Here is a 12,457-nt window from a genome sequence, read left to right as displayed (position 1 = left end):
TATATCCTATCTCAAGGTGTAAGCCTATAGCTTTCCAGCTAGCACTCCACAGGCCTCTGCAGCTGGGGACTAAGAATGAGACTTATTTCACTCTTCTGTAAAGGGCACCAGCTCCCCCCGGAATCACATGAGCTGAGTTTGATACAGATTTCCCTGATGTGTGATAGCACTATGGGACTCACAGAAGCTCCATACCCTCATGAGCAGAGACTTCACCTTTCCCAGCTGGGACTCACATGACTCATGATTAACATCATGTTCACACACATCCTGCCTCTCTCTTTCCCCTTTCTGGCTTTAGAATACACTTCATAATACACAGACCTGAATTGAACTCCCATTGTGCAGGCAATATTGTTACATTGATGTTTCCTGTGAGTTTTATTTAAGACTTCCTGCCTTTCAGCCGCATCTGTGGTAAAACTTATCTGAAATATTGAATGCAATAAAGGAAAAAAACAGGAAATTCCAACAGATGTGATAGGGAAACAAGTGATTGTGAAACTTATGTTGCATAGAGAACTTATACGCATGTCTTCCTTTCTGTTCCACCCACATTTCAACAAATTCTTCTTCTGAGTCATGCACCATAATGACGCCACACTGTGCATGTTTTCTCGCCAGAAAGGACAAAAAAACAAGAGAGTTGTTTATCAAGTACCCGATCCTGTCTACGCCACCGCCTCCTGCAGATATGTGGGAGACAAACAGCTGCGTAATAATAAAGTTTCAAAAATCCAGCCAGCATTACAGAGAGTTCCAGTCCAGAGAGCTTCTTCCACACAGCCAAACTAGTAGCACTCTTGATACATTTCTGCTGTTACATAACACTGCTGAACCTCCTTCACAGTTAAGCAACACAACATGGGAATGCCAACATGCTAATGCAAAACACTGTGAGCCTGCAGATATGAATTCAAGCTGAAGAGCTACCTTCGGGGATTGAAAGAATCAAAGGCTTAGTGGAGATTTGAGCACTGCAGGTCCGTCTGAAACATCCTAATGTCAACACAATTGCAACTGAATCAGGGATTTTCTGCAGGCAGATTGAGATTGACACAATGCAAACAAGCCCTCCAAATCTGTATTTATATGGTAAATACATCCAGAAGGCTTGAGTCATATCTGGGACTCAATGGTTCAAATTTCTATTACCTATGCTGTGCATTGTCGCCGCTAAAAGGTATTAAACATTAAGACAATAGTTCTCATCCATCTTATCTTAAGATAAGAAAACAGCATATTTTAATGATTACAAATACTTAAATATATCAAATCATCATTATCCTGAAATCACAACAGGACATGAGTATTCAGTTTTAATATTGTGGAAAAAGGATCCCCCATTCAAATGACTGACAGACTGGTTTTGAGCTGGATCTCTGGAATTGGTAATCCACCCTGGAACTAAATCCTGAATTTAAAAGGTTAATGGAGATGAGGAAGTAAAAGTATTTTAAATTTCAGAATGATGACATATATGCAGATAATAACTTTATTCACAGCAATGTGTATTTTGTGCAGGCGGAGAAAAAAAACTGTTATTAAAGCAATAACATGATGCCTTCTAGCATGTTTTAAGTAGATTAATGGGATCTCAAAGCATAAATGGGGGCATGTTTAGGTTAAAACTGAATGTTTAGACTGTATTAATTGATCCACTTAAAGACAGACTTTCTTTCTTTCTACAGCCTCCCTGACACACAGCAGGCAGCCAGCATCAATGAGATCGGGTGCTTCTTCTTGCTTCTTCTTATCTCACACTCTGGGCCTTCGCTGCCTCTCAAGCCCCTCACTCTGCCTTTGACTTTTTTTTCTTTGCAGCCGATCCGTACCGAGGTCTTTCTTCCTGGGTATTCTCCTCTGGATCCGCATATCATCTCTCCGTCAGTTCTACTTTTACTTTCCTGTCACTTCATGCACTTTTTGAGTTTTGCACATAGTTGGTAAGTCTACAGATCTGTCTACGATGCATCTTATGCTTGTTAAAACATGTAATGGAATCTGCCAATAGAGGAGTGCATCATCTTGGAGTGCATCTTACAAGAAGAAAAAAATTAAACACACATTAAATTGCTTTGGAACTTAAATCTCTTGAGTAAAATTTTTAATTATCTGTCAAGCTCATGTTTGTTTCAGGAAAGTATGAGTCCTTAGGGACATGAATGCATTTCATCCATATAATTTATGACCTCTGATGCTCTTTGCACTTAAACAGCAGAAATATGTTAAAGGAGCTGTCAATCTGTCTTGTTTCTGCTGTATGAGAACTCTACATATTGTTTTTTATGATTGTAGTTGAGTCTTCTAGATTGAAGAATGTCGAATAAATAAAAATGTGCTGAACTGAATGTACGTATAAAAATAAAAAATTCTGCATAAGAAGAAGTGATTTACTGTATTGGGAGAAAGGTGACGACAGAGATGTTGGAGAATGGAGAGGGGTTAAAACATTGATATACCTCTCTTTCCTTCTGTCTCTGATTTATGCACAATTTACAATTCTGATCACATCGTGCCAGCCCCTTTGGGGACGTGTCTAGCAGATGCACCTTATGGAAATGAGGCTCTGAGGTTATATACATTACATATATATATATAATAAATTTCTCTGCATTTAACCCATCCCAGAGGAGCAGTGGGCTGCAATGAAGCGCCTGGGGAGCAACTTGGGGTTAGGTGTCTTGCTCAAGGACACCTCAGCATGTTGCTGGTAGAGGGGTTTGAACCACCAACCTTGTGGTTACGGGACAAGCGCTCTACCTCATGTGCCACAGCCACCCCATACATGAGGATAAATATATATATATATATGATAGGTATATATATATACGTATATATATATATATATATATATACCTATATATATATATATATATATATATATATATATATATATATATATATATATATATATATATATATATATATATATATATATATAAAACCTCAGAGAAATAAATCGTGCTTCAGACAATCGTGATGAAACAGTGCGTGACATGGCTGGCGTGGCTCTCCCACATCAGCATCGGCTCACTCTCCGTCCCCTTCGTCTGTCTCACTTGTTCCCATTGAACCTGTAAACACATTTATTTTTTTGCCCTTCTTCTCTACGTTCTCCCTCTCAGCATCACTTGGCCACTGAGGGTGGTTACCATGGTAACGCCACCCACAGGAGGCTACCTTCTCTGTTACCGTAGCAACCGGTTCCCTACAGAATTTCAAGCATGTCACTCTCTCTCTCTGTCTTATCAGTCTGCCTCTCTCTCTCTCTTTCTTTCTCACATGAAAGAGTCCCCATATGTTTGGTTCGACTTTCTATCGGCGGCAGGTCGCTGATCGCTGGTTTGATGGTTGGTTAGCTTTCCTTATCACTGTCTGTTGGTTGTTTACACGCCACTTAAATTACTAAAGGGATACTGGGCCTTAGTTGAGCTCATTGACTGTCTTTAGAGCAAGCACAACCTTAAATCTATGAGCTAGAAATGTTGTTGCTATCAAATGTGTTTCGGTGCCTAAAATGTCTAATTATATAGCATAATCTACCTTGGGATCTAGTAAATTGGGACAGCCATTTTTCTCTTATAGATAATGCATAATTGCTAAAAAAACCAACAGATTTATGAATTGAGAAAATGATTGTTAGTCACAACCGTAAATGTTATAAAATATAATATAACATAATATGATACAGCAATGGTATTAAAAATATAATACAGTTAATATTATATACCATACTACTGTTAACTCGAATACTATTAAACAACTCAGTGACACCATTGAATTGTTTTCTTGTACTCTTTGTAAATGTCCATATGGTGACTCAGTGGCTGACTAAACGATTCGTCACATGTTCCTCTGAGGATCCTGTGCTCCAGGGCTGCACAGCCTGCGTGTTACAACACAACTGATTATCTTTAATCAACTTCACCAACTGTCTGTCCTTCCAAGACTTCCTTAAAGTACACTCATAGTCACTATTACAAAAGATGGGGTATGTACAGATTTGAATCATCTGATTATCGTCAGCCAAGACGTACATGAGGAATCACCTCTCAAGTGTTAAATATACACTTTAACATTTCAATACAAGTAGAAAGCAGTTTAACAAATTAACTGACAACACAAAAATACCGACAACTGACATGTCCTATCTTGCTTTGGCCCTCTCAGTGTTTTTTTAAGACCGGGCCAATCTGCTGAGATAATGCGTGCTGACTGCGCAGTCTGCCAGTCTGTGCTGCAGGTTCACTCAGTGGATTAAATATTGGTGTTATCTCATTTCCTAAGGCCATGAAGTCTCCACAGAGTGAAAGATTGAAGGGAAAGTGGTTTAATCATTGAGACAATCGTACCAAAGACACATCACCGGGGCCCGGAACCTCCCTTTGTGCTTTGTGTCTTTATTACATTCCTTTTCCAAACAACCGCTGGACTCATGCAAAGTATCCAATTTGTCAGACGGGCCTGTGCGAGTATTGGCCGATAACTGGCACAGCTTGGCCTCGGCGAGCACAATGAGCACAATGACCCTCAGCTGAGAAAAGAATGGAATTCTATTTGTCTTATTGTTTATGATTATCAGCAGCCACTGCAACACCTTAGTCTCTTTATCATCTACAGCTGCTTGTACTGCCACCTGGTTGTTTATAGGCAAGCCATCTGTGTATACTGTAAGAAAAATAGAGGCAGAGTCAATTGCAGGCAGTCTTTAGAGAATCTAAGCTGGAGTTGCTGAATACTGAGCTTCGAGTCAAAGACTGTGGGAACATTTTGTCTCAGGGGAAGGGAGGGCATGTTTGAGACTCCTTTGCTGGAACTGTACACTCCTCTACAATAAATTCCACCCTAAAACACATTAGCACTGGTAAATAAACAGCTGATGGTTATGCTTTTGGTTGCATCAAATTTCACTTTCAAATATAAAACAAAAAGTGTCTCATTGAAGAACTCATTGAATATCCAATATTCAATATTAAACTTTACTGGTTACACATACACCTCTTAGCTGACAGCAACATGTTCACGCCAGTTGTCTGGGAATAGTTAAAAAGCATTCTGGGAAAGGTAGGAAATCACTAAAAGATAATTAGATGTTAAGTATTAAGGGAAAAGGGGAAAATTACAGAACAAACCTCAAAAAATAATTCCTGAAATATGCTGAACAAAATTCACATCGTATCGTACGGTACATATTGTTTGGGAATTTATTCATATAGTAAGAATATCTGATGGTAAAACTTTTGTTTGAGTACATTAGTAAGGTAGAGAACCAACATGTAGAGATAGAGGCAGTTAGAGGCAGATGTCTGAAAATATCAAGAATGAAGGAACAAAAAAAAATTGCAAGATGAGCAAAGTGCAGAAAAAAATAAATAAAATGAAGGGTGAGTTCAGGCATGAATTATTAAAGAACAATCAAAGTACACACAAGGAAAATGAAAAGATGTCGCTGGCCACTGAAAGCTGCTGAGGCAGATGGAAGAGCAGTGTCTGGGAGAGTGGGTAGGGGAGGGGCAGGGAGTGCCTTTGGGATGTGGCGGGGGAGGCTGGGGCAGAGACAGAGAGGAGGGATAAGAGGGGGCCGAGGCAAGGAGGAGACAGGCGTGGGGGGTTTCTTTTGTGTTTTGTAGAGCAAGGGTGGGGAGGGGACCTGGAGGGCGTAGTAAGGGGGTAACAAAAAACCAGGTAGCATGAAGAGAGAGGGCGTTGAGAGGGTGCGTGACAAGTGCCAAAGCCCCGTCGACAAGCAAGAGCCCAGACCTCGCCACGGCCTTCAATAATTGATGCAGCTTTCTGCAGCGTGCCATCTTTATAAAGCAGCAAGTGTGTGGTGCATGCGTGTGTGTCTGTGTGTATATTTCTGAGTTATCTGTGTGAGTGTGTGACCTAATTGTGTGAAAAGGAACCATTTCTATCCATCAGTACAACTGTACCTTTCATTGCATTTGGATTCACGTCTTTGAAATGAGCTTTTAGTCCTTCTGATAGGAGCTGTATGTTTTGTAGCCAATGCTGTGCAAATGATGGCAGGGCGGAAAAAAAAAACGACCTGGCAAAAAGTACATCCATTTCCCTCCATAACACCTCCCAATGTTCTCCTGTAGAATTTTGATACTGGCCCGATCAGTCTCAGTGGACTCAACAACCTCACACTCTCTCAAACCCTGCAGCCACGGCCGTTAAGGAAATTAGAATTTTTCCAGTCCCTCTTTAATACGACTCAGCGCTCTGCTCTGGCCACAGGCTTTTTCCGTGCCTCGGCCCCTCGTCTCATTTCAAGGCCACCTGTGAATACGTGTAAATGACAGAGATGGATCTCTCTGCTCTCCCAGCTGCTCGGGCTGAGCAGATATAGGGCTGGGTTCCTCCATTAGCATGCACTCCTCCAGCCTGCAACCCACATAACATTCTACATGCCGCTCTACATCACTTTCACTCCCTATCCTCCCTCACCCTCTCCTTTTCTCAAATCATCCACCATGCAAGGGCAATCCTCTCTCTCTCTCTCTCTCTCTCTCTCCAGCAGCCCTCAATCTGTTACGCAGTGCTCTCTCTCTTTTTTTCCTCCTGAACATGGATGACAAGTGTTATCACCACACTGCAGATGTTTTCGAGGGGGCTCCTCTGAAACCTCCCACAGGCTGCAGCAGGACTAAACATCTCGCTACGCCCTGGCATTAAAACTTTTCTGCAAAAATCCAAGCCATTAGGCATACTGAGGCAGTTATGCAGGGTTTGAAGACCATGGGCTGCAATGATATATTTGGCCTGCAAGACTATGGAAATGAGCCATGGCTGGATGTGATAAGGATGGCTATGCTAATATCTTAAACTCTGAGCAAGACACATGACATGTGAAGAAACCTGTACACATCCCACTCCACAGTCCAATCCGGATCAGATTTGATCTGTAAGTACTCAAGGTCTGAAAACATATATGTTTAATGTGACATCCAGTAAGTGGATGATGAAAGGTGATGTAATCTTTAGGAAGTTAATGCAAATCCTTAATTATGTCTAACCTAAAATCAGCAATGCAGTCTGGGATGCCAGAGAAATTAACTCATCAAATACACTGAATCAGGTTATGCATGACAGGCTATAGAGAGGACACCAAGTGATGGGCCTTGCAAGCAAACATTATTAAATGCTGAATTGGGAATTACCCCCTTTCTAGCTGATAGACATAATTTGAAATCTTTCAGAAAAGGCCAGGAGACAAGATTGAATCATCTAAACCAGAGTTTGGGAGAGTTCCCCTGAATCTATCGGGAGGATGCCATGCAAATGTGCTATTAATGTCAATTTATTTTTCACCAGAAAAGCTGGATGAATTTCCATTGCCTGGAGACACAAACACAAATGTATACTTCATTCGCACTCTAAACGACCAGCAGTGATTATAGAAATGAAAACCACCCAATAACCCTCTGAACTACATAGCACAAGGCACTGTCTTAATGCTGTCAATACAAGAACAGCCAACAGACTAGATTAATATCACTCATTAGTCTGTAACCTATGGTTATAGCTCAATTTCTAGAGCTCATTTACTCAGTTACAATGTAGCTCTCATTTCACAGTGACTCTGCAGGATTTAATATTGGTACTGTATGTGTGATGAGCCTCAAATCCTTGGAAAGGAAGTCAGATACAGAGAACAGGGGGAAAAACATGTGATAGAACAAAAGTATGCTTTATGCCCACTGGCACACGGATATAGTAGAGAATAGCAAGCGCACGGGAATCCATTAGTGGAACCCGATTATCTCTTGGCTCTAAAATTAATTAATTAAGTGAGTGTAGGGCAGGGTGTGTGTGTGTGTGTGAGAGAGAGAGAGAGAGAGAGAGAGAGAGAGAGAGAGAGAGAGAGAGAGAGAGAGAGAGAGAAAGAGAAAGAGAGATCTGGTCTTTTTTTCTCTCTAATAAATCCTCTTGTGTTACTGCATTGAGAGGCAGATGGGGGTGGGAGGTAAACGGATCTGTATTTCTGTATTCAAGCACGAGGCCTGAAATTGCTGTTGGTGGGGATGTGGTGTTGGAGGAGGGGGGTGAGGGGGGTTACACAGCGACTTTATGACTCACCACTTTTATTTTAATCATCGGCCATAAAACCTGCTTCCTTTCATTCTGCTCTTTCCTTCCATTTTCTCTCCCTCCCAATCCTCCCTTTAAGCTTCACGCTGTCCCAGAAAATCTGTAGTTCCACACAAACACAATCTTTGTCTGATTTCTTTCATAACTGGAGTTTCCTGTGTGGGGTTTTGTTGTGGCATATGCTAAGCTTAGTTAGCTTAGCTGCCAGGACTGCTTAAAGACAATAGCATATCGTTTAAATACATTTTGCACCAACATGATGAGCTACTTGGATTTGGTAGATTATTTCATTTCCAGGATTAGCCGACAACAAGACATTGCTGTTTTGTCAGTTTAACAGTTTCTCTATTGATTTCCCAGAAAATGAACTACTGCGTTATACAGCTGTGTGATTTTTTCTGTGTTTCTTACTCTTTTCTGATATTGAACTGATAACTTATATTATATTAATCATACTAATATTTGGGATTTGGAGTGTTAGACAAAATAAGATGCCTGGATATGTCAATGTTTGCCTTTTTCACTAATTCCTGACAATTTAAAGGATTGATCAATTCATTAAGAAAATAATGGTCAGATATGCATATCGACTGTTAATGAAAACAATTGTTAGTTGCAGTGCAGATCAAAATATCTACTGTAAATACATAGTGACACAACATTCAGTTGAGAAATTGTTAAGGATTTAATAACTACAGGAATTAAATACCTGACATGTCAAAGTACTGTATCACATTCATGTAAATATCTAACACTGTCGTAAAGCAGTCCTGCCCTTTGATTTTATGATCGATCGAGTTAATAGATTGGATTTATTTGTGACGGAGGGTTATTTGTTTCCACAGCCAGCACACAGAAACATACAGATATACATATGACAACATACTGATAAACTGAATAGATTTAAACAGTCCACAAAATCTTTATGTATGCACTAATTTGTCCCAGCTCACAACAGTGCCAGCAAGGCAGATTGTTCAGAACTGCTGTTGCAGAGGGAACTAAACTCCTGCTGAAGATAGCTATTTTTCTATCTAAGTGTTCGTTGTCTCCGACCAGATGGCATTAACGTGAAGTGTGAATACACCCAAAAATGTTCAAGGGATAAATGGTCGGACAAAAAAAAAGGTATATTATCTCACAGTATATATATTATTACATCACCCACCAATATATTATTATAGGTATCAAATCATAATGTTATATACTGTGATATGTTTTCCACATTGCCCACCCACTGTTAAAGATGAAAGAGCTAAAAGGCTACTGTCACAGAAAACCCAACAAATTTGATTTAATCCAAACTTCCTGACTACGTGATATATAACAGTTTACAGGCTGCACATAAAGGGGGGTTGTTTATGACATCTTTTAAAGAATGATTTTTTGTATCAGAACTGTTCAACCGTTAGATTGTTGCTCTGGGTGCAGCGACAGGTACAGTAAGTGCTATTGCAGCTGAGATACATGTGAGGAAATCTAATTTGATTATCTTCTGTTTATGCACTGACAGATTTAAGTATCGCACTATGAACGAATTTATCCAATTCGCACATTTCAGCTGAGTGAATGTTGAGTAAATTAAGGGATGCTGACAGTTTTATTGGGACTAATACCACAGTGTAATCCAGCACGCCAACCCTCTCATGGGGTAATCTTCAGTGTAAACCTTAATGGGCAGGTCTCCTTGTATGAAGCTAAAGCCTGTTCCTCAGCATAGCAGTAATCCCACTAAGGCTCTTAGGAGAAGTGAAATTATTTCATAATAAAAGGAGAGGCTTTATGACTACAGACTCACTGTGGAAGATGGCTAATAAATAAACATCTTTGAAAGCCTCTTAGGGAACTCAGGGAGATCCTGAACGAACACTCAGGATGCTCAATATTCTTTCTCCGACACTGCAGCTTCATTCACTCCTCATCTTCAGGCGGAACAGTATGTTTGACCTGAACCACAGCTCCAGTTTGGACGTCATGACTCATCTCTCCCCCCCTCCACCCCACCTCCAACACCACTTTTCTCCTGCACACAAATGCCCATGATCTGACCTGAATTTGTGCCTCAGGTCTATTACAGGGGGGAGATGATGGGTGAGTCCATCAAACTGCAAACTGTGTGTCTGCTGCAAGTCGTGATGAGACAGACGGGAGGTGGAAGCAGCTGGCGGTCCATTGATCTGTCGCTCTCTGCCAGAGACTTTTACTATCTCCTCGCTGCCTATTGACGGAGACAGTTGCCAATAGGATGACCTGCGTCTCTCATTAGTAGTACACTCTGTATCGCACTCTATGCCCCAATGATATATCAAAGTCACCTCCTCCTGGATGATCAGTTTATTCAGATGAATCTTCACGGCAACATAATTACAAATAGAGGTATTTGAAAGAAGACAATCCACTAAAAATCTGACGTTTCCTGATTCATTGTCAGATTAAACTGGGAGTTTTCTAATCTATTTAGTGTCCTGTCAGGAGGACCAAATGTAACACAGAACAGCTATTGAATATGCATGACTCCATCCTGCTCCAGAGCTGCACCACTCGGAAGGACGGATGCGAGCTGATTCTTCCTCTGACAAGGCCAGATGGGACGCAATGAGATGGGACATGATCTCCATCCTTCAACGGAGCAAAAAGGGCCTGTGTGACATTTTTTCCATGTGCAACACAGGCCCAGACTTGACGCAGCGAGCAGAATACCCTGTAAACCTCATCCCTAGAAGCCTCTCATATGTACGTCCTGGATGTCAGCTTGCATAAATATGTCATTACAGCATTTGCATGTTAAACCCTCTCACTATCAGTGCGTTGAGGCTGTGTGCCATTACTCTTGTTGACACAGAGTGCCTTTACAAATGAAACCTGCCCTAGATGAGGGTGTCAGCAACATGGACATAGAGGCAGCTGTATGCGTGGCATGTGGGATTTCCACACGAACTATATATAACACAGCATTTAGTCAAAAAAAAAAAAGCCACATCGACATTCAGCTTAAAAAAAAAAAAAAAAGAAAGACAGCAATATTGCAATACGCCATGGATTACAAATGGTTCAGATTGTTCTTACCTCGACGTTTTCCCACACGCAGTAGGACAATACAGCCATCAATATAGGTATTGCGGTATGTCCCATTTTCTCTCCTTTTTTTTTTTTTTTTTATATGTATTGTTAAATAACTGCCTCCAACATAAGCTGTGTGTTACATCAACTGAAGTGATGGACACTGCGTTTCCTGCGATATCTCCTGCGTCTGCGTCCTGGCTCTCCAATGGCAGCTTGGGATCTGTTATGTGGATGAAGCCTGACAGAACCAAGCCCTGTTTCTGCGGGTATTTATCAGAGTTTACTCCTGGCGTCCTCACCGTGGCTTAGGGGAGAGAGACATCTGCTGGTGATGGATAGACAATGCATATATAGATATATATATTTTTTTTTTTATATGAAAAAACAGGCTGGCTGTATGAGATCATCTGTTGAATAATCGTTGATGCCATTAAGAATAATACTACAACACAACGTTTAAGACTGAAATGATGAATGACAAAAAATCTGATTGGTTTTCCTACAAAATAACTCAATTACCGAATTAAATATTCTTAAAGCTGCACCTAGTCCTTCACACTCATATGATTATCCAGAATCTATGATTACACAATCAATTTTCATTTCAAAAGTTTAGCTGCTTGAATAAATAAATCGAATCTAATGAATAGCCTTAATACAATGTGATTAAAGCGAGTAAGAAAGAGGAAAGATACATAAAGCTCCCAGTTCATCATGAACAGCTCAGTGAAACTAATGCAGTCTAATACAACAGTCCTGCAATAAAGTGCATCACTGTGTTTCTATGTATACCCTGATCTAAATATTAGAAACACCCCTCTGTATAACGTGGTTAATTTCAACAACACTATACCTGTAGCTGCACAAATTACATTATGTCCTTCATAAAGGTAGAGCTGTTGTGTTAGTCCATTTGTTTATATGTGCACCAAATAAACTGGTATTGTCATGTTTATTTGTTTATTTTGACTTTTCTTTTTTTGTTCTTTCTTATGCAATAATGACCTCTCAAAATCCTTTCAATTAAACAATCTGAGAGGGGATACATTATTGGGTGGAACTGCTCACAACTCATGTCCTCCATAAGACCACAACCTGAGGAGTTCTATGTAGACGGTTCTCACACAAACCACTGGGAAATCAGATGAACACATAGAGTGAATAAAAAACAGCATCTCTTGTTCTTATGCAATGCAATAAAACATTGAATACAGCCTATATGGTGTTATGTACATGTATGGCTATATGTTATGGTGTTGATGTATTGTATTGCATCAAATGAACTTGTGTTCAC

At 40.3% G+C, this 12,457-nt stretch overlaps 1 protein-coding gene across 3 annotated transcripts in view; it reads right to left on the bottom strand.

The window, feature by feature from the left end:
- aplp1 (amyloid beta (A4) precursor-like protein 1) overlaps positions 1-11,371 on the bottom strand; it is a 31,175-nt gene extending 19,804 nt beyond the window's left edge. For all 3 annotated transcript variants that reach the window (XM_054622277.1, XM_054622278.1, XM_054622279.1), the window contains exon 1: positions 11,167-11,371. In XM_054622277.1, coding sequence (XP_054478252.1) covers positions 11,167-11,232 — 66 coding nt within the window. In that variant the 5' untranslated portion in view covers positions 11,233-11,371. The remainder of the gene's footprint in view (positions 1-11,166) is intronic.
- Positions 11,372-12,457: the final 1,086 nt, after the last annotated feature.

Source organism: Anoplopoma fimbria, chromosome 20, assembly GCF_027596085.1.
Source record: "Anoplopoma fimbria isolate UVic2021 breed Golden Eagle Sablefish chromosome 20, Afim_UVic_2022, whole genome shotgun sequence".
Classification (NCBI taxonomy): domain Eukaryota; kingdom Metazoa; phylum Chordata; class Actinopteri; order Perciformes; family Anoplopomatidae; genus Anoplopoma; species Anoplopoma fimbria.
Note: the sequence above shows the minus strand (reverse complement) of the source record. Positions and strands in the feature narration are given on the sequence as shown.